This window comes from Vipera berus (assembly GCF_964194415.1).
Source record: "Vipera berus genome assembly, chromosome: 11".
NCBI lineage: Eukaryota > Metazoa > Chordata > Lepidosauria > Squamata > Viperidae > Vipera > Vipera berus.
The window spans coordinates 936,928-964,759 of NC_138214.1; the positions used below are offsets into that span (position 1 = coordinate 936,928).

The 27,832-nt window shown below is 52.0% G+C and overlaps 1 protein-coding gene across 3 annotated transcripts; it reads left to right on the plus strand.

Annotated features, from left to right (window-relative positions):
* The first annotated feature begins 787 nt into the window (after positions 1 to 787).
* PLS3 (plastin 3) lies at positions 788 to 27,773 on the plus strand. Of its 3 annotated transcripts, XM_081336577.1 has the most exons (17): positions 788 to 852; positions 17,469 to 17,556; positions 18,076 to 18,239; positions 19,091 to 19,220; positions 19,871 to 20,003; positions 20,144 to 20,225; positions 20,900 to 21,065; positions 22,149 to 22,291; positions 22,530 to 22,556; positions 22,744 to 22,839; positions 23,365 to 23,560; positions 23,882 to 23,960; positions 24,074 to 24,188; positions 24,553 to 24,686; positions 24,841 to 24,964; positions 25,633 to 25,757; positions 26,128 to 27,773. In XM_081336577.1, exons 2-17 carry the CDS (start codon positions 17,490 to 17,492, stop codon positions 26,258 to 26,260), a joined length of 1,914 nt encoding a protein of 637 aa, XP_081192703.1. In that variant the 5' UTR covers positions 788 to 852; positions 17,469 to 17,489; the 3' UTR covers positions 26,261 to 27,773. The 3 variants fall into 3 exon arrangements, with proteins under 3 accessions (XP_081192703.1, XP_081192705.1, XP_081192704.1); XM_081336579.1 differs by lacking the exon at positions 22,530 to 22,556; XM_081336578.1 differs by lacking the exon at positions 788 to 852 and having other exon boundaries at positions 14,984 to 17,556.
* The last annotated feature ends 59 nt before the right edge of the window (positions 27,774 to 27,832 follow it).

Sequence of the window (27,832 nt, forward strand, 5' to 3'; positions counted from 1 at the left end):
GACAGTCCACAAGGGCCTCATCCTGGAACGGATTGATCTGGAGAAGAAGTAGATGCCACCTTGAAGTTGGGTCAAGCTATGGCCTACTTAAGCCAGCATCCAACACCAGCCAACGGTGCGCTGGAAACCTCTCATTGGCACCAGAGGCATCCACCGATGCTGGCCATCTGTTTGGTTTCGGGACAACCTAGGAGAACTCCTTTGGGCCCGTTGGCTAACCGTGGACGGCCCCACCTCGGCCAGAGAGCCGCCGGCCCAGGGTTCAGGGCCAGAAGCGGGAAGGAGGAGGAGAGGCGCGAAGCGAGCCAACCGGCTCGGCGGAGCGGAGGGCTCGGAACCTTCCTGGCAGGGGAGGGCAGCGCTGCGGCGGGGAAAACCCCCCTCGCCCTCTCCCGGCACCCGCGGGCGCAGCGCTGAAGTCCGCTCGAGCTGGGCGAAGCGGGGGGAGGCCCGCCAGGATCGCGGGCGGCCCGGGGAGCTTCGGCGGGGGGAAGGAGGCGTCCGGGATGAGCCCAAAGCGCCCCGCTCAGCTGGGTCGAGACCCCCAGTTGGGCAGCCGCCTCCCAGGCCGCTCTGGCCGCCCCTCCAGCCCAGGCGGGCGCCCGGCACGACCCCCCCCCCCGCGAGAGGCGCTTCCGCGGCGGAGCAGCCCCCCAAGAGCCGCGGGGCGGCGGGGGGCTCTCCCTCGCCCATTGCCCGCCCCCGGCCTTGACGGGCGGCCGCTCGGCCAATGGCCCCGGGCGGGCGGGGCGGGGCGGGGGGCGAGGGCGGGGCGGCGGCGGTGCCAGCCGGAGCGGAGAGCCGCGGCGGGCGAGCAGCGGGCGAGCAGCCGGAGGGCGGAGCGGCCGAGCCGTGAGTGGCGCAGCGGCGGGCGGGGGGCTCCGGCGGGGCGAGCTCCGGCCGCGGGCGGTCCGAGCGGGAGATCGGGAGGGGAGCCCGCCGGTCCCGGCTCAGCCCGAGGGCTCCGACGGGAGCGGGGCGCGGCTCTTCGGGAGCCTCCAGCGCGAGGGACAGTCTACCTCGGCCGCCCCGGGACTCGCAGCCCCCTCGCAGGCAGAGGCCCGGGTGGCGCCGCGCCCAGAGGCGGCCGGGGAAGCGGAGCCGGGGGCTTCCCGGCGCTGCGGACGGGCGGCGAGGCGCGCGGGCTGGGCGTGGGGGGGAGGCTGGAGAGCCAGAGGAGGCCCGCCCGGCCCCCCCTCCCCTCCCCCGGCCTCTCTGCGCCTCTCCTCGGCCCGGCCGGTCTTGGCAGCGGCCGGAGCGGCCGATCCTCCCCGCGGCTCCCGGAGAAAAGTCGGCTGGGCAGCCGGGAAGTTCTGAACGGGGCTGCCGGCTCCTCACCGGCGCTCGAAGCGGCTTTTCGCGGACCCTCGCGAGGGCTGACGGAGGGCTCGGCGCCCCGCTTCGGAAGCCTTTGCCCCCCTGGGCGGGCGGGACGGGGGGCCGCAGGCAGCGGGCTCCCCCCGTCGGCCAGGCCTCTGCACGTAGCTCTCCCGGCCCCACCCGGCGCTGGGCACGAGGAGCCGCCGGTCCCTCCTTGGCTGAGGCCCCGCGCGGCGGCCAGTCCGGGCTGCCCATCGGGGCAAACCCGGTTGGCTTCCCCCCCTCCACTCCCGCCCTTGGCTTCCCGGCAGCCGAAGGAGTCGCCCCAGAGCCGCCTTTGAGGCTTGGCCAAGGATGCCACCATCTCTGCCTCTCCGGTTTCCGGTGCGGCCGTCATCCGGAGGCGGTGAAGGCAACCAAAATGAATCTCCTTGCAGGTCTCGGCCTGGCACCTAAAGGGCGGCCCCTCCCCCCTCTCTCTCTCCTGCACCCCGACGGCCCAGGGCTCCCCAGGGCTCCTGAAGCAGCCCTCAAAGTCGGGGGCTCTGGTGGGATTTCTGCAGAACCCCCTGGGTCCGGGGCGGCTCCCCTGAGCTCCTGCTTGCAGGGAAGGTGGGCCAGCCTAGCTAGAGGAAAGATGGGGGTCGCAGGAGTCCTTCTTGGGGGCTTGTCCCCACCAGGGCTCCATTCTTCTGGCTCTCAGCCTGGATATCTGCTAGTTAGCTGGGGAATTCTGGGAACTGAAGCCCACGTGTCTCACGGTTGCTGAGGTTGAGAATCGCTGCTCTGATGAATCCCCTCCTTTTGAGGCTGGAATTCTAGTTCAAGGGTCAGGGCTGAAGGGGAGGGGGAGACGTCCCCTCTGGTCCCCGGGGCATCTTCTTCAATAGGATGATTCAGGCTGAAGTTTCTCAGGTCAAGCCCTCCCGTAGACCCACCCTTGAGCCTGGCAAGATAAGAGTGTCATTCTCCTCCAGAGGAGGGGGAAGGGCTGCTGGGGGCAGCAGAGAGGGGAACACCATGGGAAAGGCAGGCACCCCGGGCACATTTGATGTGCCAAGAAGCAGGGAAGGTGGCCCTGAGCACTTGGGTCAAATGCCGGCACTTCTGCACATGATACTTCTCCAGTACTTCTCCTTTCATTTCTTTACGATTCCAATTTATATAACTGCCATCTCGCATCTATGACTCTGGGCAGCTTACAAACCATTCCTCTCTTTTTGGCTCCGCGCCTGCTTACATTTTCCTGTCAAATCTCAAAACTTGCAGAGACCCTGTGAGATTCAGCCTCAGAGCCAAAGCATCAAGGGGCGCGGGGAGGGGGGGGAGTTAGGACCACTTTGGCTCCTGAGACACAGCTGCAGCCAAGCTGCATCCTGGCCCCCAAATTAAAGCCTTTAGTAGAGAGAAAATTCAACTTCAGAAACTTGATTTCTGGTTTTACTCTTGCTTTAAGATGTTGCTTCCTAAAAATATTATTGATAACTCCCAAAGCAAGCAGGGCCGAGTGGCCTGAGCAAACTACGGCTAATATATTGCGTAATCCCTGTGGAATGTGAGGGTATTGCCCCAAACGGGGCTTCCTGTTTTTATTCTTTTCTGTGGATAAAAAAAGCTGTTCAATACAAGAGGCGCCTCAGAATTTACCTTCTTGAAGCAGCTTTGTTAGGGGGAGCTAGGCGCGAGAAACGAAGCAGAGGACATTTTTTAAAAAGGGATTTGGATGACTGTTTTTTGTTTTTTTAATAAAGAGAGCCATATTGATCCCCCTCCAGATGGGCTAGACTACAAGGGCAATCCTGCCAACCGGTTGGGGATAATGGGAGCTTAGCCTTACACCCCGGGAGGCTGGGAATGATGACCAGTCAAGGAAAAGGCTAAGAGACTTGGAACACACACAGAGTCCGCTTTTGGAATGAAGAGGACTCTGGCAGCCCCATGGCAGACTAACCACTTCATTAAAACAAACTCTCATGAAAGTTCTGCCTTTTAATAAAATTAGCCTGCCACGGGGCTGCCAGTCCTCCTGAACTTTGGCTAGCTTTGGCTCTCCTCTTGCAGACCTGGTTTTGGGAGACTTGGGGAACAGAGAAAACCTGCTGAATGTTAGAACTTTTGGGTGAAGTAAAAAGGAGTTTCTGGGGGAAGGTTGAGAATTGCTGTCACCAAAACAAGCTACGGATTGTGCTGGAGGAACTGTCACTGATCTTCCAGTAATGGGTTTTACCTGCCAACAAGCACGGCAAAGTTACCCTCAGTGGAGGAAGACTTTGGGAGGGACCATGGTGGCAGAATTTGGGCATCAGAGGTGAGCTTCCCTCTCCATCTGAACTGTGGGTGACCCCAGCCGTATAGTTTGCACCCTTTGGCTTACGGTTATGCATGAGCTTAGCCACTGTTGGCTTATTCAGCAAACCCTGATGTGGCTTGATGTGTGTATGACTTTAGAGAGAATCTTGGTTGTTAAGGTGTATCTCTGAGAATGTCAGGGGCCAAAACAAATTCTGGGTGAGCGTTGTGGCTGAATTCATTTGCGTAACAGAAAAATGCCCGTGACGACCCCCTGGAAAATCTAATCTGGAGGAAAGTTTAATGATTTTGCACCTGATTAAAAAATGTCAGCTAGCTGTGAGTGGGATGGGACACATGATCGAGGGGTTTAAAATTATGCTGCAAATGTTGAATTGCAGTTGGGTTCCGTTGCACGCTCTCTAAGGAGACTTTCTGCTGCCACCATCTGGAGAAGCATCTTGCAGGAGACTTCCTTGCCCTGCGCTGCCCGCCCATCCCCTCCCTTGCTCTTTGGAAAGCCTTCCTTAATCTCCCTCCCTCCTCAGTTCAGGATTATTTCTCTGCCCTTTCCTGCTGACCACCTTTTCTTCTGCTGGAAATCTCTCGGTGCAGTCCTGTGTATTACTCATGAGTAAGAGTTCTTAAATTCAGTGGGATTTACTTCCAGAAAACTTGTGGGAGATTGCAGACAGCTCAGAGACAAATCATTTTGCTTACTTTATTATCTGCATATTGCTGTATCTGTGTTTTTGGAAACATGGTGGTAAAAAAATGCTTATTTGCCAGAATTACTTCTGACTTGGTATGTCAAGCTGATGGAATGGACTTGCTGGGACTTCTTCTGTCTTGTGGTTATTGGAACATTGTCCTAGCAAAGATACTTTATTTTTATATAGTTCCTCATTCTTTGTTGATGTAAAGCAGATGTGGAATATTTGGGGAAGTTAGAAATGCAGTTAAGGCTGAGTCTTATCTTGCAGATGTTTTAGGAGAGCCTCTGAAAATACCACAGGGTGGGTTATTTTTAGTATGAGTGGTCTTAGCTATCCTCCGTCTCTCAAATCACGTATTCCTTGGTCACATCTCACTTATGACTTGCTATTGGAGGTGCGTCTGCTCATTCACCGGCCACCTGGATAATGTCCTTGTTAGGGCTAATCGAGATGCACAACAACATGGATTTATTTTTGACTTCTCCACTCTGGAGAAGGATGTGAAGCCAAGAAGAAAACTTCCTTCCCCTCTGCCTCTATTGATGGGAGTTGTAGTCCAGCCAATCTGGGGAAGGGCTGGTTTCAGGAGATGGTAAGCAGGCAAATGTATGCTTGATGCTACATTTGCCAGCTGGTAGCCACAAAAAAGCCCCCACTTACTTTGCCGTTAATGCAACGGCATCATCTCAAGCATGTTTTTGCAACCCATTTTAATTCTCCTTCTGGTGCAGACGTTCTGCATTTCCTGTTACCTCTCATATTTCACCCACTGGATATTAGGGCTCCTCTGCTTTGACTATGGGAAGCCAGCAGGATACCAATAGATGATAGATAATCTTCCTCTTTCCTTGACTTAAACGGCAGTTGTGATGGAGTTCATGGCAGTGTGTAGAACGTGTGCTTGTCATACATTTTAACTGGTGCTTTGACTGCTTTGCAAGGGCCGAAGGGTTCCTGACAAAGGAGGCGAAGCTGCGTTTCTTCCAGCCTCCCTTCCTGTCTCTTGACAGGGCAAGTCTGCCAGAGCTAATGGCTGTAGCAGCTGGCAGAACTGGGGGGGGGGGGGGAGGATGTGAACATGGTAGTCAGCTGACCAGGCCACAAGCACTGCTTGATGCAAACGATGGGAGAGAGTGCCCTCCAGTTATGCAAATATGACCCAGCTCTGTTTTATGGACGGGCATGTTTGCTTTTAATATTTTTGCTATGCACTGATCATAAATATAGACTCTGAACTTCTTTCTGAAATTGTAGGAGCTTTGCTCTGGGGAACTCAGTGGCTTGAATTGTTCAAAACTGGCACTCGATTCAAAATTATAAGGCGGTTTTAGGCAAGGCGGGCTCTCAGCTTCACCAGATTTGGAAGGCAGTTATCCCTCTGAATGGGCAGCTTGCAGGTGTGACACAGTGATAAGGGCTGAATTTTGCAAGAAAGCACACTCAGGAGACTGCAGCTATATAGATGTGTCTGCCTGCATTGTTCTCTCCGCTGTAATACAAATTAAAGTCCTTCCTGAATATGCCCACTTTCTTTATTATTTTCAGTGGAGTGTGTTTGAAACCAAAAGCCTGGCTCGGTGGAATTTATTGTCAGGAGCTTTGCTCTGCATCTGTCCCAACACTCCCCCCCCCCAGCCTTGTTCGGGAATATTAGCACCCAACAGCAGTTGTCGAGACAGGCTCTTTTTAAGCCCTCATCCCTACAGGGTAGGAAAGATGCCCCGAAGATTTTGTGGTGGACGAGAAGCTGCCCTTTCACCCCGCAAGCTTGCAACAAGTGTTCAGAGCAGAGCAAAAGTCTCTCTTTTCCCTACAACAAATGTTGTGAACAGCTGCTGTGAACACACGTGTGCAAAAGAGAACAGCCACATGCCTCTTGGTTGCACTGGACACTTAATGTAGTAACTCAAAATGTACAAAGTTGAGAAACATATTTATTTTATTCATTAAATTTCTGTGCTGCCTTCCTCACCTAAGTGGCTCTGGGTGGCTTGTAACATCATAATAAAACCGTATAAACACATGAAGAGAAGCATAGATAACAAACAGAATCAATGACAAGTAAAAAAGGAAAATCAGAGTTACCAATTCAGAATGCTAAAAAGTATCCAAAAAAGAAATGTTGCTTCTATATAGGAAGCAAAATGGATATTTTCTATCCACAAAGTAGCACTTTTTTTTCTTTCCATCCTTACACGGAAGCTTCATTTTGCTACTTTTTATCCGTTCTTTCCTTCCTTTCCTATCAAAACAAACCTGTCCCAGTCCTGTGCTTAAGGTGAGAAAAATCCAGGTTCTGCGACCTTTGAAAGAGCGGCGTGTGCATTCTTGCCCTTTTTAAGAAAGAACAACTAAGTCGCTCGGTTCGGCTGCTTTCACCAGAGACCAACTTCTAGTGGCCCCCAACAATCCCAAGCAGCCTGCGAGGATGGGCCTGCAAGGCAGCTGCTCTGCACTGGCAGATGTTTTTCTGGGTCTCCCTTGGCTGCCCCAGGGCCGAGGGAGCCCTGCAAGCCTCTGTGGGCAGCCTTGGGGGACGTAGCGCTCTGGGGCCTTCTGGAAGAGTCAGAGTCCTCACTTAGGCCCACCTGGGAGGGAGGAGGCCTCTTCTCCCCTGCCTTGGCTGCTGCCTTTAATGTCTTGGCCAGAAACCCATTTTGCTGTGATTCCAGACATGACCTCCACCTTTGATCTGGCTTCCTGCTTGCATTCCTTTCTCAAAATGCATAAATGCTGAGCTCATTCTGGGAAGTGACTCTTCAGGCAGCTGAAAAACTCCTCAAGAGGCCACCAAGCGCCGGGGCAAGGATCCTGCCCAAGGCTGGGCCTCTCCAGCGCCTTCCTCCCCTGGAGTTTCCCAGACAGGTTGCAGCGCTCCCCGTCCGCTTCAGTCAAAACGGTCAAAACTGGGAGATGCAGTCCGGCCTCCCTGATAGGCTTCCCTAAAAGCTCGATGCTTCGCAAAATAAGTAGCATTTGATAGGCAAGACGATTGGCCTATAAAAGATGATTTTCCCCAGAAGCAAGTAGGAAGGATTATGGCTGTTGTCATTTTTATGCAGGTGAATCTAGAGCTGACTGATCCAGAAGGACATCAGCTGCATTAACAATGGCTGGTCTGTCTGGGTCATGCACAAACGGTGTTTAATCCCCTTTCTGTGGACGATTACGCTTTTCTGAAGAAGCGGTCCTTTCCCCCCCCCTTCCAGCTCCGTGTGTAGAATCCGCCGATGGCCCTGTCCGTTTGGCTAGCTTGGTCTGAGAAGGGATCTAAAGGTTGCTCTGAGACGGAATTGAGATGGGTCTCTCGCCCTCTTTGCCTTTCAAACCTTCCGTACCTGTACATTAAACATGGGTTCAGTTGGGAGAAGGCCCGGTTTTGCTCTGTTTTGAAAGGGGACGTGTATAAGACTAGCAACTTTGGGTGGGGCAGCCCCCAAGATAACACCCCCCCCCCAAATGGCCTGCCAGTTCAAGACCTGTCTGTCCTGTGTGGAAAGCCAATGGACTTCTTATTGTAGTCCTGGATGTGTTACTGTATTTTAAAACCCCCAAAGCTATGAGGTCATTTTCCCTAAATATCCACGGGGTGGATCTATAAATAAAGGTCGCCAGACTTCAGTCTTTGGGCAACATAATGGTTATTTTGGCCTCACTGGAGTCTGAGGCACACCCAGATGGGGGTTGTAGGAAAAATAACATCCTTCCCTCTAACAGAAGGAGATGTTTACATCTCATTTCCATACCGGCAGAGAATTTGGAACAGGGCAGAGAGAAGGCAACCCTCTTCCAGGCCAGGTAACCCACACTGAACCCGGCTGGTTGTGGCTTCCTTCCAGGAGGATCTGCCAGGTAAACCTATGGCCTGTGAACATCACCCGTCTTCTCTGCTTTTGTCTCGCCGAGCCTTTGTGTGGGGGCAGAGTGGCCGAAGGAGGAAGGAAGGAAGGAAGGAAGGAAGGAGGCCACGTCTGTGGGTTGGCCAGCCCTCTTTTTCCTGCAGCAGCCAGCAGATAAATTTGGGGAGTTTCTCCCAAGGTTAAGCCCAAGCTCTGGGAGCCTGGAATGCTGCAGAAGCGAAGGGGCTCCCTTGCCAAGGGGGTCTGGTTCATCTTGCAAGCCAACAACGCTCAGAGAGAAATGCTCTCCGGTAGCTTCTGGGGGAAAGAAATGTTTTGTTTTGAAAAAGTCTGGAGCAATTCTCCCTGCTTGGGATGGGAAATGATTAGAGATTGTCTGGAGTTTTTGAGATTTATCCCACTTGGGAGAATTCTTGGAATTTTCTCTCTTTTGGTTCTGGTGCATCTTGGTTTATCCATTGCTCTTGAAAGAAATCATATTCTTCTTAGGAAAGGTGCTGTTGCTATAGATAAAATTCGGAGGAAAAAAACGAGAAACTGCATTTGGTCTCCTTCCCAGGAATCCGGGCTGCCCCCTTTCAGTCTGTAGGTGAAACGCTCTGGAGACGAAGGACCCACCTTCCCTGGCTGCCAGCATAGAAAGTGAGAGGCAAATTCCGTCCGCCTGAAGTGTTTTGTTTTCCTTTTGAAAAAGGGCTCCATTCCCTCCTTCCATCTTGCGTTGTCTCAGCCTGAAATGGTCAGAGCTCTGTTTTCCTGTGTCCGGATTCCAAAGACTCTGGGGTGGTTTAGTCCAGACTGGGCTGGTGGGCAACTGTGGTGACTTCAGCTTCCAGAATTCCCCAGCCAGCCTTGCAAAGCACAATAATGATGAGGATGCATACGATTAAGACAAGAAAGAAGGCATAGAAAGTGCTCTAACCCAAAAGGGAAAGATTTGCAGAGCTGCTTTTACCAATCCTAAGCATTTCAGAATTGTAGGGCTGAAAGCATTACCTGAGCACAATGGAGACCAACTTCTTGCCTGGAGCCGATAATAATCAGCTTTGACCCATTCATTTCCCGATGCTGCCAAACTCCACAAAGCGAGAGGCGAAGTTTAAATTTAGCTCTGAGTCTCTGGCATGGCTGCTGTGCCTCCGAAGGGTGGGCAAGCCTGGGAGAGCAGCCACGAAGATGGGAAGCGGCTTCTTCAACAGCCCACGTTGAAGAAGGCTGGGAGGCTGCTCCGCCTGTGCTTCGATCCCATGGATGGAAGGAGAGGACAGGGCAGCTATGGGGATATGGAGAGATGATCTGCCAGATGCTTCAAGGGTGGAGTTCGACTCCAACCCTCAACGTAACGGAGGACTAGCAACCTCGTGGCTCCTTGGTCGGTGTCCCATCATCTAAAGTGGGGGAACTGCATGCACTTCACGGGAAGGCCTAACCGCCAGCTCGACAATATTTTAAAATGAAACGTGCAGACATGTGCTAAAACAGGAGCATGGTCCTGCCTTCCTCAGCACCATTGACCCTGGTTGGACTCCTCCCCGTAGAATCAACGCCTCTTCCGAGCCACCAAAAGGCTGCTCATCCCGGTCTTGGATGATCAAAAATCATAAGTGGTCGCGGCCTGATTGCCGGCGGGGCTGCGCTCTAAATTATTTGGGGGACGTGCTCCTGACAAGGCACACTGAGCCGGTCCCTTGCGACGTCTTGGTGCTTAGGAACAAATCCATTTATGTTGGCGGAATAGGGGTGGTAGAACTGGCTACTTTCCATCCTTGTAGATGAACTAGTTTAATGCATTTTGTTTCCTTTGGTCTGTTCTTACCGCTCCCAGCTTCTTCTTCTGCCCTCGTTCTCATTGCTTTTTGGAGGCTGCCACCCTGTTTGCTCTCCAGGAGACCTTACGAATAAGCCCTCTTTGGCTCCACGCAGGGTTCAGAAGGGGATTTGGGACACCACCTGTCCCTGCCCAAAACCTGCAGTATTTCCACCCCTCCCTCCTGGTCTTCCTGCAGGGTTGGAGAGGTGGAGAAAAACAGGGCTGCTGCTGCTGCTGCACGGCCCTCTCCTCCATTCAAAACTGCTGTGTCACCCTTTCCGAGGAGAGCCCTGCGCTGCCCCCCCCCCAGCCTTCCTCTGTAGCTCTTCAGGGAACGGAGCGCAGGAAAGCAAACAGCTCTTCTCCCTGGCAGAGAGGCCAAGCCTGCCGAGGCACGTTCGGGCGGTGACAGGGGAGTGCCAGGCAGCCTCGTCTTCTCTCGCTTCTCCTGCTCCAGGGCGCGGCTTGGGAGGTGATGCAAAAGTAGGTCAAACTGGCCTCTTTTTAGGAATCCTGGTGCCGTTTACCGTCCCCTCATTTTTGCAGGCTTTCCTCCGCGCAGGGGCAGAGCTGGCTTCTTCGGGGCTTTTTTCTGCCTTTCTCAGAGGAGATGTTCCCCCACGGTGGCCTTCCGGCCGGGCCTTCCATGGGCTGCTGCCTTGGCCTCCGGGGTGTGGAGCTGGGCAGCTGATCTCACCATGCCAAGCAAAAGCCGCTTCCTCCCGATTTCAGCATCAGAGAAACCCGCGTCCTTAGCAAGGCCCTGCCCAGTTTCACTGAGGAACCGTTTCCCGATGGAAGGCCGGGTCTCCCCCGTTTTCTGCCTCCATCTTGATCAAGAGCACTTGGGTGCCTCCATTGCAGGATACGAACTGGTGGATTATCTGCCTATTTGGAAAACTTTGAGCTATGAAGGTAGCTTCTCTTTCCAGGCTAAACCGCGCTCGGCGGGGATTTGACTGAAGGGGGAGGAGGAAGCGGTAGTACTAGTGCTAGCAGCAGTTCTAAGAGTAGGGGTGACATCGGCAGGATGTGAGAGAAATGGACTGAGTCTTCCCTATTTTTCTGATGCAGGTTGTTGCCTCCCGCTCTGCAGAACTCTTTTCCTCTTTTTTCCCTGGTTGGAAATCAAATAATGATCATTCGGGCATTGTGACATCTATGCTCATGAAAGGTCTAAGAGCTCCTGACTAACGTGTGGCTGGACCGCAACCCAGCCGTCCCCCAGACTTGGGCTGGAGGCAACGGAGTCCTGCAGCGCCTGAGAGCACTTCCTGCTTTGGGAGTTGCTGAGTGCTGATCTGCAGAGACCAGGAACGAGAGCAATGGGGACGTGCCTGGTCTTGCAGGGGAGAGCGAAGCCTTCAGTCAGCCGATGCTTCGCTCTTGCGCTGGAGCCTCTTCTGTGACAAAAGGATGGAGGCATGTTCCGCTCGCCCTGCCTTGCGAGGAGCAGAACGGCTGCCTGATTCCCCAAAAACCGAGCAGGGTCAGCCCTGATGACTCTTTAAAACAGGGCTCCTCTACCCCTGGCCCATGGCCCACTGCTCAGCCGGGAGGCCCTACAGCGTTTCAGCCAAACGGTCGTCCTGTCTCTTCCACTCTCTTGCTGGAAAACCTGACTTAAATTCTGGCAGATTGGCAGGAGGGGAGAGGCCCCCCGAAGGGCTTTCAGGTCAGCCCTGGCAGATTTAGAGGAGCCTGGACGCCCTCAGCCCCACATGTGGCCTTCGGGGGGGGGGGCAGGTGGAGGCCTTGGAGCCAGAAGGAAAGCTGGACCCTCCGTTGGGCTTGATGTGCGCATTGCTTGGCTCCCGGCCCCGGTCTTTCACGCCCCGCTCTCCCCCTCCCGAGGCACCTGGGCAAGAGTCTCCCCTTTGTGGAGAAGCAGCAGTTGAGTTCTGGGTCAGGGCTGGGCAGGGCTGGGCGAAGGGGACCAGCTTCTCTGGCCAATGGAAGCCCTAAGCGTGGAGCCTCTGGAGAAATCTTGCAGGGGGGGGGGAATCATCCATCCACACACTATTGGGTTGGCAGGGCCAGGACCCCCACTCCTGTCTGGGCAGAAGAAGGAATGCTGCTGGGTGGAAAAGAAAGGCCTTTGTGTCAGAAGATGCACACAAGTGACACCGGGGGTGGGTGGGGTGGGGAGATGCCTGTGGCTTCCAAGCAGCCCCCCCCCCCCGCCTTCTCTTTGCTGCTCTCAATCTCCGGTCCATTCAGCAGCAGCAGCAGCAGCGCTTTTGTGAAGGCTGACCCTGCTCCCGGCAGGCTGGATTTGTCTGCGGCAGGCGAGGAGAGGAGGGCGGGTAGTTGTTTGTGTGTGCGTGTGTGCGTGCGCAAGTGTTCAAGTTTTGCTGTGTAATGCACGATTCCAGCCCAAGAGGGCCGAGAGAGAGTGGGGCCTCCCCTCTGCACACCCTCCTGTGCTGGCAGGAAATGTTTGGACTTGCTTGCTGGGGAAGAATGCTGGGCTCCCAGCATTCGTTAGCCTGCGTTTGTTCGGGGCGTGGGGGGAAGCCCCCCCCATGCCTGGGCTGGGCTGAGAGAAGCTGCTCCCTCAGGGGTCCCGCCGGTAGAGGTAAGAAGGTAAGGGGGCTTCATGCTGCGGTCCGAGCCTGGCTCAACTCTGCTGCAGTGTGTGTGTGTGTGTGGGAAGGGGTGTGGGAGATTCAGCTTGCCAACCTTCCTCTCTTCTGTGCCCTTAACTTTTCTTCTGCCTCCCTCTGCCTTCCTCTCCGCCTTGGGTTTCCTGCCAGTCTGCCTGCCTGGCAGCAGGATGGAGGAAATGAATGGGGGGAAAAAGAGAGAGGACCTTTTGGATTTTTGTTTAGTCTTTGCGTTCAGCAGAGTTTGCTCAGTTTGGGGGGGCCTTTACGGTTCACTGGGCCAAGAGCGCCGGTTCTGATTTGCTTCCCATTGAAAGCCTTGGGAAGGTGGCCCATTTGCTCACTGCAGCGGGGCGGAGTTGATGGGAACCGCCATGTAGCACATCTGGAGAAGGTCTAAGATGGAAGTGCGAGTCATCGTATCCGGTAAGGAAAAACATCTGGCCGGGGCTTTTCTTGTGAGGCACCCAGCCGATGGAGCAAAGGCTGCAGCAGCTGCTCGGAGGCTGCTCTGCTGGAAATCCTGGGGGATCAAAGAGATCCAGAGAGGCATGAACTTTGAAAGGTCCCGGAGAGCCCCGGGAATCCTGACCCGGAGATGGCAGAGGCGCCTTGCTTGCCTAACTGGCATGACGGGCAATTTGTGTCTTGTTGCCAGAGGTGTGTCATTGTTTTCAGCAGGAATCCAGTGCGGGCCATGATGTAATGCCAAATGGAAAGCCCTTCTTGTGTCTCTCCTAAAGCCGGTAACCTGATGCCCGGCAGGAACAAACATCCTCAGGTCTGGGAGCAAGACACGGGGAGGGAGAGGCTGGCCAGGCTGGCCACAGTGACCCCGGCTCACTCAAGACAAGGGGAGGTGGGAGATGCAGCCTTGTGCAAAGATGGCCGAGGCGGGGGGGGGGGGGAGATGCTTTCCTGTTCTTCCCAGGAATGTCTTTGCCAGCACGTTGGAAATCCTCCTCCCCTGCCACCACCGTCCTGCCCCTCCCTTCGGAATGCGCTTTTATAATCAGCAATATTTGGGCCATCTCACGTCCTTGTGGCTGCTTCTGCCTGGCCTCTGAGCAGCTGAACGAGCTCTCTGGGCTGGGGCTGGGGATGTTTTCCAAGAGCATTTTCTCCTTTGGAGGAGGCAAAATAAATGCATAAAATATGTCCCTGAAGAACCCCCAAAGAAGGGAGGTCTAAAGGACACTGGCTGCTTCTCCAGGTAGGAATGCAAAAAGGTTAAAGCTTTCCTAGGGTGAAGGCACTTCAGGTAATACAGGCTGGTGAGAATTCTGCGATACGGGTGCCCGGCGTGAGTTGCGTTATCTGGGCAGTGGCTACACTGTTGGAAAATAGAAGAGATTAACCTCCCCAAAGATTTGGTTATTTTATAGTCAATGATCGATTATTTGAAAGAGGAGCTAACTTCTCCCTGGAGGGGGGGGGAGAGCTGCAGGGCTTGTAGGTTCCCATGAAATAAACGGATAACTTCTTTCTTAGACGCCTCTGCAAAACTTTTTTTTTAAAAGAACTGTTTGTCATGCTAGCAAAGGACCTTCCATGCACAAAGCAAGTCTACGTTTCATTTCCAGGTGCTGAGAGCTTTGTGCTAAAGTATGTTGGCAGTAAGACACCCCCCCCCCAACACACAGATAGGTCTCCCTGCCTGGTGTGATAAGAGCAGCAGGTGTTTCCTTCCCAGCCTGGAATTGGGGAGGGACTGGGGTCACCCCTCCCTCATTGGAGCTGGTCTTAGAAAGCACTAATGTAGCTCCCTCCCTGTTTTTCTCAAATTTCCGAGAAGTTAGGAGCATTAACCGAGGTGAAGACGCATCATTTCTAGAAAAGTTTTGTGTTTGGCAACACGTGTCCGCATCTCCCACCTCCTCCATGTCCATTTTGCCTGTTGCACATTTAAAATAGTCAAGGACAGGCACTCACCAGGACCAAGAAGCATTGGAAAACTCTGATTATGCTTCATTTAGAGCGAAGTCTTGCCTCTGCAGCTAGTTCAAAATATTTTAGTTCATCCCTACACTGTGGCTGTTCCGGTCTGTGAAAATTCATTTGGAAAAGATGCACTTGGAGAAAAATGAATTTGAATTTCTTTAGCAAGATGTATGCAAAAGGCAGGCGTTGTGTGCAAACTGTATCCAGGAGAGCACCGATATATGATCTATCTCGCGCATGTTCGGATGGAGCCTCTCTGAGGCTTTTTCTCAGGGTCTTGTGGTGCCCCAGAGGGGAGGCCTCTCCCTTCACTGACAGTGGGGACGTTTGCAGTTGGTTGGCATCACTGTAGCTTGGAGATGTCTGGGTGCTGCAATTATTAATTTCTTCCCTGAACAGGGAGCTGGACTAGATCGAGGTTTAATTGTTGGACTACATCAAAGAAGAGGGGGGGGGGTCAACCTCTTCTCCAAAGCACCAGAAGGCAGGACAAGAAGCAACAGATGGAAACTAATCCAGGAGAGAAGCAACCTGGAATTAAGGAGAAACTTCCTAACAGTGAGGACAATCAACCAGCAGAACGCCTTGCCTTCAGAAGTTGTGGGTGCTCCATCACTGGAGGCCTTTAAGAAGAGACTGGACAGCCACTTGTCTGGAGTGGCATAGGGTCTCCTGCTTGAGCAGGGGGCTGGACTAGAAGACCTCCAAGGTCCCTTCCAGCTTTGCTCTGACTGATTGATTGTTTCCCAACCTTGGCCACAGTGCCGGCTGGGGAATTCTGGGAGCTGAAGTCCACCCATCTTCAAGTGGCCAAGGTTGGGAAACCATAGGCTAGATACTCTCCTTCACTTCCATGTGACCTCAGCGTTCACTTTTTCTTCGATTTCTGCAAAAAGCAGATGCATGGCAGCTCCTTTCCAGGACAGAAGAATGACCTTCTTCACGAGAGACCTTTCAAGGCCCTTGAAGCTGACCCTACTCAGGAGCCCTCAAATGTTGATGCTGCTCTGTGACCTACAATAAAAGATCGCAGCTCCCCCAGAAAGCTTCCCAAAGCAGAGAAGAGGCCAGGATGGACAATCTCTGCCCTCTCCTGGCGATGCTCCTACTTGGAGTACAAAATCCCAGAGCCCCAATGGAAAAACCTCTGCCTTCCAGAGGTGGAAATGGGGCTCTGCCTGTTGGCCTTGTCCCGGGTCTCCTGCAGCTTCTGCTGTGGCTCTTAGTGGGCTCAGCCTGAGTCAGGCTGATGTCATGGCAGCTGGCGACTTCCTGCAGATTGTCCTCCCGCCTGGGCGTTCCCTGACCTCGGGGTTTACTCCTACTAGTAAAAGCAACACGTAACTAATTAGAGAATGAAGGCCTCCTCTGCTTAAAGACATAACCGTCTCATCAGCAAAACACAGGAGATCAACTGACGGCCTGCATTTTTGTAAGTGGCAAATTCTATTCCGTTTCCCGAAACTGAGTCTGGGGCCAGCCTGACTTTTAAAAGTCAGCGGCTTTTAAAATGGGATAATTCCACAGCTGTCCGTGAGCCATGGAGTGTTGTGCAACGCCTGGGCTATAAAACAGGGACGACCGGCATCTTTGGCATGGAGAGAATTTAGCAAACAAGGAAACGGATCATCCCTTCAGACTTCCAGAGGGCTGCTGCAGGAAAGTAGGAGATGGTTCAACTCTCACCCCCCCACCCCCACTTGTTTACCTAGAGGAAAATGTGCCTTAGGACAGGAAAATTCCCCGCCCCTCAGAAAAACAGAATTGCTCCAGATCAGAGGTGAATCAGCCTGCCTGCCCAAGAAAGGGAGGGAACTTCAGGTCCTTCCCCCCAATGAGAAGACCCAGCCTACTGGTGGAGCCAAGGATTCTCTGGGCTGCAAGTGTTGGCAGCTGGAAAACATCTGGGAGGGGAACTGGGCTGCAAACAGGGAGGGGCTGTTCCCTGGGCCTCTTCCCAGCAAACCTGCTGGCAGGCAGCGGTTTCCCCCACGTGATGGCTCTTGTTGGTCGAGGCTGTTTTTCTGAACACCTTTTCCCTGGCCAGAGAGGGCCACAGACACACCCTCCGCCCCACGTTTGGTTTTCATCCCGCTGTTTGTGAGTTTTCTCCAGGTGGCTTAGCCAGGTGTGCCTGGCCAGGACCCAGGAGGAGGCGCTTGTTTTGCCAAGGGGGTGGCTGGCTTTAATCCTGGATAGTTACTAATCCCAAAGCAGTAGGAAAGCCTCTGGAAGACCTCCCCGCTAAGCCCCCGAAACCCTAGTCTGGCCTTGGCTCAGTTTCGGTTCTCGATCCAACCCCCCCCCCTCCCAGCCGGTTTGCATCTGTGCTCAGGAGCCCTTTCTGGGAGGGTGGGGGGAAAGGGGAGAGTAAAGCCAGGTGCAGACTACGGAGTGTCTGCTAGGACCTTGGGAACGTGATTTGCAGGATTTCTTTATTTGCTTGGGACCTGCATGTCCCTCGGTGACAGAAAAGCAGGAGGCATAAACCAGTTTGCGAAGGGGACCGAGTTAGGAATGGATCTTTTCAGCCATTGTGAAGCAGCTGAAGGAGAGACTCTTTCAGAGCGGATTTTAAAAACATGGCGACCCCAGAAAAAGCATTGAAGAATTTCAGGATTTACTCTATGAAAAAATCAGGAGTCTGGAGTGCCTTCTTTGATTTTTTTAAAGGGGTGGGAAGCTTTGTGGGGTGTGCCTCTCCGTCTTTGGGGTTTACTGTAACGTAGAATCCTTCCTCAAAACACAATAATTTCTCCACGCCAGAGGGGAGGTGCAACTCTTTAGCCAGCTAATAACCCAGCCCTGGCAAAATGAATCAGTCCCTTGTGATGCCTCAGTGGATGGATGGATGAATCTTATGGGACATGGACTTGTGTTCCTAATTTATTGATTTTCTGTCTCTCTCCCTCCTGCTCCTTTTTAGGTGGTGTGTTAAGGCACAAAAATGGCCAACGTCACACAGATATCCAAAGATGAGCTAGAGGAACTCAGGGAGGCTTTTTCCAAAGTTGGTAAGTGGTTCTGTTCTTGCCAGCACCAGGCCTGATGCCTTTAGCTTGGACCCATTTCCCAGAACCCCTGTTTGTTGCAGTCATTAACATTTTCTCACCCTTCACTTGCTTTCCCCCCCCCCCCCCGGTTACACCTATTTAACTTCCGACTTGGAGAAAGAAGTCGTAACGCTTCCTGTTTGGGGGCCCCAGTTCGGATTCTCTGTAGGAAACGTTAGAGCCTTTATCCCTGGGCTTTTCAGCCCCAGCAGCTCTTAAGACCCACAGTGGAGCAGGGCAGGGCCACAAGCCCTCAGTGACTTTGGACGTTGGCCTTGCAGTGGCGCAGGGGTCTCCGGCCGCGACACCTTTAGGACTTGTGGACTTTGACTCCTGGAAGTTGAAACCCACAAGTCTTAAAAGGTTGCCTAGGCTGGGGAGCCCTGCAGTAGGGGAGTCGGGAGTGAGGGGGCTGGAGGTCAGACTCCCCCCTTGTCCCTGCTCTGATTTTCCCACCTGTCTCTGTCTTCCACCTGCAAGATCTCAACAGCAACGGATTCATCTGTGACTATGAGCTGCACGAACTCTTCAAAGAAGCCAACCTTCCCCTCCCGGGATACAAAGTCCGGGAGATCATTCAGAAACTCATGATCGACGGAGACAAGAACAAAGATGGAAAGATCAGCTTTGAAGAATTTGTTTACGTAAGGCTGGAACCATCTCGGTCTGATCCCCCAAACCCTGGACTGCGGCTTTTCCTGTGAGACCACCCAACTCTCCTTCCTTCCATCCTCCATCCGTGCATTTATTCACCCCATTATTCTACCACCCATCGCAGCTGTTTTCTGGGCAGAGCTAAAATGTGTAAAGTGATAAAACAATGTTGAAAGCAGCAGAGCGGAGACAATTGAGCCACTAAATTGGGCGGTTGCTCAGAATGAAAGTTATGGGGGGTTAATGCAGGACCGTCTCAGAGGTTCCACCTCTGGCTCCGGTTTCTCAGAAGCCGTTGCAGTTGCTCCAAAGGCCCCAAAGAACAATAGGGTTGGAAGGGCCTGTGGATGTCTTCTGGCCCAAGACCCTGCCCAAGGCAGACCTTACTGCATCCCGGACATATAGCTGTCCAATCTTTAACATCTCCAGTGAAGGAGCCCCCACAACGTCTAGGGGCAAGTCAGTCCACTGCTTAATTGTGCTGTCAGGAAATTTTCCTCCCCTGTAGATTGGTTGTCTCCTTGATTAGTGTCCATCTATTACTTCTTGTCCTGCCCTTTAGAGAACGGGTGGACCCCCTCTTCTATGTGGCAGCCCTTCAAACGTTGAAAGATGCTATCATGGCACCCCGAATCTCTCAGAAGAGTCTTCAGGATTGGTGTGGGACTCTTCTGCTGCACAGGTCCTCCTCTCCCAGAACTTATTCTGGGTTGTATCCCAGGGTTATCCTGGCTAGGTAGACTTTGGCCACTGTGAAGCAAGACCTTCTTGGGGTTTATCCCATCCATCTTCAGAGACTTCCTCAAGGCCATGAAATAACAGTGAGCATTTCTGCTTGCAGCTCTTCCAAGAAGTGAAAAGCAGCGACGTTGCCAAGACCTTCCGCAAGGCCATCAATCGGAAGGAAGGCATCTGCGCCATCGGGGGCACTTCGGAGCTGTCCAGCGAAGGCACCCAACACTCGTATTCAGGTGCTGCCCGTGAGCTTCATCTCCCCTCCCGGCCGTGCCAGGCCTGTGACTAGATGGGCCCTTTCCTGCCCTTCCGACATCTGCCCTGAAGTTCTCACAGCTGCCCAAACTTCTTCTGTAGACCCCACCACAGCGATGCCAATGGTTAAACCTGCTTGTTTTTTCCTCCACCTTCCTTGATAGACCCAATAGCCTAATATCCATCAGGTCTGCAGTTCTGGTCCTTGGGTGATCTAAAGCAGGGAGAAAGTCTGTCTCAGGATTTTTCTGATATAGGTAGTCCTCACTTTATGAACATTTATGGATCTACGGTTCAAAATTGTAATGGTTTCAGGCCAAAAGACATTTTGGTTTCACTTGTGCTCATCAGGTGAGGATTACCTGAAGTTCACGCACTGTTGATCCTGGGGTGCCCAAGGGGCAAGAAGGGTGAGATGGAGGACATGGTATTGCAGTGCCAACCACAAGCCTTCGACATCAAGGGGAGAACTGACACTGGGTCTCCTATCTATCCTCTTGCCTTGGCAAACTGTTGCACCCCCTCCCACTCTACCTTCCCAGATGCCACTGGGGGCTTTGAGCTGCAGCGTTGGTGGGTTTCCCCACTGGTGTCACTTGAGTGTTAATCTCAGAGCCTCTTCCTACTTTAGAGGAAGAGAAATACGCCTTTGTGAACTGGATCAACAAAGCTTTGGAAAACGACCTGGACTGCAAGCATGTCATCCCCATGAATCCAAACACAGACGACCTCTTCAAAGCCGTTGGGGACGGGATCGTCTTGTGGTGAGTCCTCTGCTCTGGGACGGTGCCCATGGTGGGCGGTGGGCAGGAGAAGCCCCCGTGAAGAGGGAGGCTATTCTCAGTTCTCTCTAACTCCAGGGGTTCCCGGACGGGTGTTCATTTTCCTTCTTGCTTCCTCGTAGTAAAATGATCAACCTCTCTGTTCCTGACACCATTGATGAACGAGCCATCAACAAGAAGAAGCTCACCCCATTCATAATTCAGGTGGGGGCCCGTTGTTTCCCAGGTCTTCTCTCCACGCAGCTTAAATAATGCTGGATTTGTTCATTATCCAAGGGGGCGGCCTGGAGAGGAGATGTGTTTTGTTTGGTTTAAATTATTAAAAGAGGCTTTTGTGCCGTCTCTTTGTTGGACATTGAAAGCAGAACCTTTCCCAACAAAAGAGATGCTGCTCAGTAAATATTAATTGCGTTCAGAGAGGAAGACGAAGCAAGGCTGCATTTGGCATCTATTCAAGTGGAGAAACTACTAGGAGCTTTTCAATTAGATCCCCCCCCCTCTCCTCTTCTTCTGCCTTGTCTCTCCCCCTCCCTCTTTCTTTTCCTCTTTCCTCCTTCCTTTTTCCTTTCCATCTTTTTTCTTTCCCCTCCTCTCTTCCTTTCTTGTTCAGTTACCAGCATTCAAGCCCTATCTTGCTCTGGCAGTGAGAAAGCTACCCCTTTCTCTCTTGTTTTCAACCTGCTATCTCTCCATTCAAGGTTTTCAAGGCAGGGAATTTTAAATATTTTGATTCGGAGAAGCATTGGTTGGATGCCTCTCATTGGGGTGGGGGGTTGGGAAAGATTCATGGCCTCTGTAGGCGTCATCGTGAACTGACCTGAATCTCATAGCCTGAGGACTGCAGACGACTTCCTGTTAAAAGACTTCTTCGTTTGCAGGAAAACCTGAACTTGGCTTTGAATTCTGCTTCCGCCATTGGGTGCCACGTGGTCAACATCGGAGCAGAGGATTTAAGGGAAGGGAAGCCCCATCTGGTTCTCGGCCTGCTCTGGCAGATTATCAAGATTGGCTTGTTTGCAGATATTGAGCTCAGCAAAAATGAAGGTGCGGGAAGCCCACCTGGGCCTCTGCCGGGCGGTTGTTCATGCCAGTGTCTGTGTAACGGTGCCCGCTTCCACGGTTGGTGGCCCAGGGCCCTGAAAGGGTTGGAGCACGGTTGGACTAGCCTTTGACTGGGGAGAGTTGAAGGATGGGATAAACATGTAAGGGAGCTGGGCTGAACGGTGCAAGGAATGGGGCATGCCAGCAGAATGCCCACACTAGTATTTTTCAAACTTGGCAATTTTAAGAGGTGTGGACTTCAACCCCCAGAATTTCCTAGCCAGCATGAGGAATTCTGGGAGCTGAAGTCCACATATAAAGTTGCCAAAATTGAAAAGCACTGGTCTAAATAGATATTTAACCCTCAGTTAAGCCAAAGTATTTCCTAAATGCGTTAGTTCGGAAGTGCGTCTCATTTCTTTCTAGGTAAGAATAGGATTACAAATTTTGTTTTCCAAAGGCTGAGCTTTGCTCCCACCCTCTTAGAATACCAGAATAGACACAGGCTCTCTTGGCCACGTCTAATAGACTGCTTCTCAGTAAGCCGCCCTGAGTCTTCGGAGAAGGGCGGGATATAAATGGAATTAAAATAAAAAAAAATAAAAAATAAATAAATTAAAACCTTTATTTGACCTTCTTTTGGTTTCATAATCCAGCATAATAATAAAAAAAGAAAAATACCTGCCAAGGACCTAAAGCCTGAAAGTTATTAATTTGTTTCCCTTGTAAATAAAGTTAGAGATCAAATCTAAGGATTAAGATTTAGCAGAGGCAATTTCTAAAGAATCCCAATAAACCATTTAGTGTTTAATTGGCTCCTCCGAATAGTTTTGAGAGGCAACATCCTCCCTGGTCAGAGAATTGGGCCGGGACCAGGGAGACCCACGGGGTGGCGTTGGGTCAGTCACCCTCTCGGCCCCGCCCTCTGCCAGGGTTGCCCTCGTAGGGATCCACGGAAGGGACCTCGTCACGGAGGCCTCTGTGACCTCCCGGGGCACGCGGGCTGAAGAGGCCAACGAAGTGGGTTCCCCGGGGAGGGTGAACCGTGAATTGGAGGCCTGAGACTTCCCTCTCTCCCCTTCTCAGCTCTGGCTGCCTTGTTGTGTGACGGAGAGACTTTGGAGGACCTGATGAAGTTGTCCCCGGAAGAGCTTCTCCTGCGATGGGCCAACTTCCACCTGGAGAGCGCCGGGTGGCACAAGATCAACAACTTCAGCTCCGAGATAAAGGTATTGGCAGGAGGCCTCGGCGGGAGGTTGTCCAGGCAAGTCTTTCATTTGGGGAAGGGAGCCCGGAGTTGAATACTCCTCCAGGGAGTTTGCTCTGGATGAAGGGACTGGCATCCTTCGCCTTCCCTCAGTGGAAACGATTGTCCATCTAACCTTAATTCTCTTCTCTCCTGTGCTGTCTGGACTCTCTCTCTCCCTCTCTCTCTCCTTTGGTTTTTTTTCCTTTTGATTTTACAAGCTCTCCGACTTCCATAACTCTGTTAAGGTACAGGAACCCTTCCTACTTCTGATGAATGTACTACGTTGCATGGGGTTGATTCATAACACTGGGCTGAAAAAACTCACCTGCTTCTCATTCCGCCTTTCTCAGTCTCAGGCTGGCTGGGGAATTCTGGGGGCTGAAGTTGAGAGACCCTGCTCTAATCCGCTTGGTCTGATTCTGCCTCCTCCAGGACTCCAGGGCCTACTTCCACCTCCTCAACCAGATTTCCCCCAAAGGACAGAAGGAGGGAGAGCCACAGATCAACATCAACATGTCAGGCTTCAATGTGAGTAGGGGTCTTGGTGGCCTGCTGGGAACCTTGAAACTACTATTCCACTAACCCTCAGCAGAAGCCGTATTTCCCACTCGATGATGTCTGTGGCCAACATTTGTGGTTACTAGAGGATGCTTTCCACGTTCTCTCATCGTCTTCTGGTTTCAAGCATTCACTCTACCAAGCAGTGCTTAGGAAGGCTGCACCAGGGACCCCCGGCTGACTTTCAGTCTCAGACTACATTGAATTTGTTTATTTGAAGACCTTTAGGAGAGCCACACCAGTCTACGGTGGTTCTCTTCACTGGGGACTCCTTCTGTGCAGAACATCCCAAAGGGGCGGGGGGGGGGGAACATCCAAAGAAACAAGATGGCAGCCTCAGAGCCTGATCATGACTGCCATCTTCAGGTTCCTGTGGACCCCCCCCCTGCCTTCCAGATCTCAGAACCCACCTTTGGAAAGACTTCCCCCCCCCCAAGGTAGCGGCTTCATCTAATGCAGCATTAGAAAGAGCCCTGTGCCATTCCTTCCCTGCAGGAGAAGGATGACCTCAAGAGGGCCGAGTGCATGCTCCAGCAAGCGGACAGGCTGGGCTGCCGGCAGTTTGTCACCCCAGCAGATGTCGTGAGTGGCAACCCTAAGCTGAACTTGGCCTTCGTGGCCAACTTGTTCAACAAGTACCCGGCCCTCACCAAGCCTGAGAACCAAGACATTGACTGGACGCTGCTGGAAGGTGCGAGGTTTTTCTTTCTGTGTGATTAATGGAAGGGTGGCTGAGAGAGAAAGAGAAGGAAGGAAGGAAGGAAGGAAGGAAGGAAGGAAGGAAGGAAGGAAGGAAGGAAGGAAGGAAGGAAGGAAGGAAGGAAAAGGGAAAGGGAAAGGGAAAGGGAAGGATGCTGTCTTTTGGTTGCTCTTTGAATCTTTGTGTCCTGAAGATTTCTTCTCCTTCTTTCTCGGTTTAGCATTTTTAGAACATTTGTTTTGTGTCCATAATGTCGTCTGTCTGTCGAGAAGCAAATGCAGATTCCTTCAATAGCGACTCTTTGTATCTTAGGTGAAACCCGTGAAGAGCGGACGTTCCGCAACTGGATGAATTCTCTTGGCGTAAGCCCTCACGTCAACCATCTCTACGCGTAAGTCTGGCTCTCTTTCAGAGGCCCGAAGGAGGCCCGACCAGGATCCCATCCGTCAGGTCCTTTTTGAAGACTGAACGTCTCAGTGAGCAGATTTCTGTCTTCTCTTTCAGTGACCTGCAAGATGCCCTGGTGATCTTACAGCTCTACGAGAAGATCAAAGTTCCTGTCGACTGGAACAAAGTCAACAGACCTCCATACCCCAAACTTGGGGCAAACATGAAGAAGGTGCTGGAGCCTGGTTGTTTCTAAACTAGCCATTTTCAGTTCTGTTCGGGGAAATCCTGTTGCTTTAGCCCAAGTTGTGAAAGGAGTTCTGGGTGCTGCTCCAAAGCTGAAAGCCTCACTCCAGACAGGATTGGGCCAAAGAGTTGATTCCTCTCTGCGAAATGAGAGCCTCTCCTCAGGGCCAAAGCCCTCGCTTTGCTTATAGGAAAGACCAGCTTGGGGCATTTCAAATGCCACGGTCTTCTAGCTGGGGGGATGAAAAGAAGACCACCAACGTCTAAGGCCGCTTCCTGGTCCCACCGAACATTTAACTGTGATCTCTCTCTCCCTCATTCCCCCAATTTCCTTCTGTCTCACCAAACAGCTGGAAAACTGCAACTACGCGGTCGATCTAGGGAAGAATCAAGCCAAGTTTTCGTTGGTTGGCATTGGCGGGCAGGATCTCAATGATGGGAACCCGACCCTCACCCTGGCTGTAATATGGCAGCTGATGAGAAGGTACCCTTGCACCCATGCCACTTAACCCAAGTCATTGGAGGCTCATGTTCTCCACAAAAAACCTACATTTCTAGGGGTTCAACCACACCCAGCAGGTCCCTTAGAGACTTTTCCCAGTTTTTGTGTGCTGAGTAGCTGTGTCTCCTTTGCCCAGATACACTCTGAATGTTTTGGAGAACCTCGGAGATGGTCAGAAAGCAAATGATGACATCATCGTAAATTGGGTGAACACGACCTTGAAAGAAGCTGGGAAATCAAGTTCTATCCAGAGCTTTAAGGTGGGTGTCTATCTCTTTAGATCTTGTTGCCACAAAGAAGCCAACTTGTGACCAGGAGTACAAGTGGATTGGATGAATTGGAAAAACAGAGAGACGTTGCTACTTAGAGCAGACCCTACAAAAGTGTCCTCCCAATTCCAGCAGCTGAATTTTTGAAGGTTTACTGAGCATCTGAAAACAAAGGACTTTTGCAATAAAATAATAATTAAGGAGTTTTTGCTCCTTTACCACAATAGTTTTCCTGGATAGCTGTCTTGTTTCCGGAAAGCAAAGCAATCAGGCATTATAGTTTAATCTCTTCTTAATATTTGTATCTTATTTGTACTTTATTGTTGTTAGCCACCCTGAGTCCTTCGGGAGATAGGGCGGCATATAAGTCCCAATATTAAAAAAATAAATATATAAATTATTGAAAATATTTATCCTGGACGCCACCAGAAAAAGTTCCGTATCTTTGCTGGTTGTACTTTGCACAAACCTTATAAATCCATAGTTCTTAACACCACAAATTTGAGCACTGCTCCAAGTGGGCCAGAAGCGTCACCAATTGACACCAATCTTCTCCAGCGACTGGGTTCCGCCGCGTTCTCACGCCCCCTCTAAAAAGGGTGGTGTCCGTCTGATGCGTCCACCCTTTTCATTGATATGAGCCCCATCTTTCTCTCCAGGACAAAAGTATCAGCAGCAGCCTGGCCGTGGTGGATTTAATTGATGCTATTCAGCCCGGCTGCATAAACTACGAGCTGGTGAAGACAGGCGATCTCTCCGAGGAAGACAAGCACAGCAATGCCAAGTGAGACACCGGGCCTGGTTGCCTTTTAGCCCCCCTCTGGTGCAGGGCTGGTTCAGGCAGCAGGTTTATCCCAGGTTGTGGAGGAAGCCATGGTCAGTGGCCATGCCCAGGACTTGAGCCATCGCTAGCTGCAGCTTGCAAGCCATAAGAGCTGGGCTCACCTGTTCTCAACTCCAGGGAAGCCAGTTGGACCCCCGTGCCCGGGATGTCCTTGCCAGGGCTCTGGGGGAGGTTAACCCATCCTGCTCCACCTATCCCCACGGGAGGTCGCTGGGCTCAGGGTTCAGGTCCAGCTCTGCTGGGGTGCATGCAGATCCCTTGTAAATCGGGCCTTGCCAAATCTGAGCGTGCCCCTCTTTCCTCTCTCCAGGTATGCTGTCTCTATGGCCAGGAGGATCGGCGCCCGCGTCTATGCCCTGCCGGAGGACGTGGTGGAGGTGAAGCCCAAGATGGTGATGACCGTGTTTGCCTGCCTGATGGGCAGAGGGCTGAAGCGCGTTTAAAGAGCGAAGACCCCCAGCCTGCCCTCCACCCCACCCCCAGCGCAGATGCCCGACTGAAGTGCTCTGCTCCGCTTCCAGAAAGGCTGAAGGACTCTCCGTGGGGCTTTGCAACCCAGACCCGGAGAGGCCTCGGAGAGGGGACGGGAACCAGTCCAGCCACCTCCCCACCTCCCCCTCCCTCTCCCAGGAATTTCAAGGTTGCATCTCCTCAAGTGCCCAAGGGAACAACAATCCGCACTCATGCCGGTGGCCGGCACACCGACCAAAGTTTTCTTTCCTTGTCCAGAGGGGCACTTTTGGGGAGAGTTGCCAGGCAGGGGATTGGCCTTAAGGCTCCCGTCTGACTCTCCTGTCCTGAAAAGATAAAGGAAAGGAAAGAAAGTTTCCTGTAAAAAAAAAGTTTCTAGAGGTTCAAGGGTTTGAGATGGGCTTGAGCTTTTTTTGTTTTGTTTTTTTAATTTAACCTGCTGTTCGGTCATGGGTGCAAATGCAGCAACATTTTTAAGCCACACCTTAAAAGGAAAGAAAACAAAACCACTTAGTAGAAATCATACAAGTTAGGCAAGATGGCATAAAGGCTCTTATTTTAAATCATTTATCCTGCCATTGGAAGCTAATTTGGCACACTCCGTTCTTCACGATTTGGCCACAGAGAGGGAGCTGTGCCCCTGGAGGCCTTAGGCGACTCCCCTCTGGCTTCTGAGACCCCAACTGTCTCTCACTTTCAGGCCTCCTCCCGAAGGACTAGAAACTTGGTTTGGTTCTGATTTCAGTGCGAGTTTTCCCTTTTGGGAAGTGGCATTTGGTGCCCAGCTGCCCCTTGAGGCGTTCCTGTCGGGTTCAGGTGGGCGCTGTTCGAACGGCTGGTGAAAGGGCACTTGCCAAGCGCAGTCTTCCTCCAGCCTTCTGGCACTGCTCTTGTTTGCCTTTACAGCACAACAGTGTTGTTGCTTCCCTTTTCCGACAAAAGGACAACAGGTTTTCCTTTGTGCGAGTTTTTTATTTTCACGTTGCTCATTTTTATGCAAGGTACCATCTTCAGAGGTTACCACCTTGCCTCAGCTTAACTGAACCCGGAGAACCGAATTGATGCAATTTTTATGTGTTGCCTTGGTTTGTTTTGTATTTTGCCTGGACATACTTTTTTAAAGTTTTTTTCCCCAAAAAACTGCATGTAAACCATTTTTTAAAAAAGAAAAAAAATAAGATATTTAAGTTGACATGAGCTGTTTGTTATAAACTGTGTGAGAAGGGTGCCACAGGTGAGACCGGGCCCATTCTGCAAAAGGCAGGGACTAGTAACTTGAAGAACAGAACGTGCCGAGATTAAAGAAACTATTTTTTATAAATAAAAGGAAAATGTTATCACCAAAGAAAAGACTTTTATCCATAGGAGCAAAGTATATTCTGGCTTTAGCAAGCTGTTAGCTACCCCTGAGATCATCTTGTTACATATTCACAGCCTTGGATTATGGTGACAAAGCAGTTGACGATGAAATAAAAATGGTTCATAAACCTGTCATCTGGATTTCTTTCGCAAAACCTCTTTGAAATTCAGCTCTGGCTTGGAAT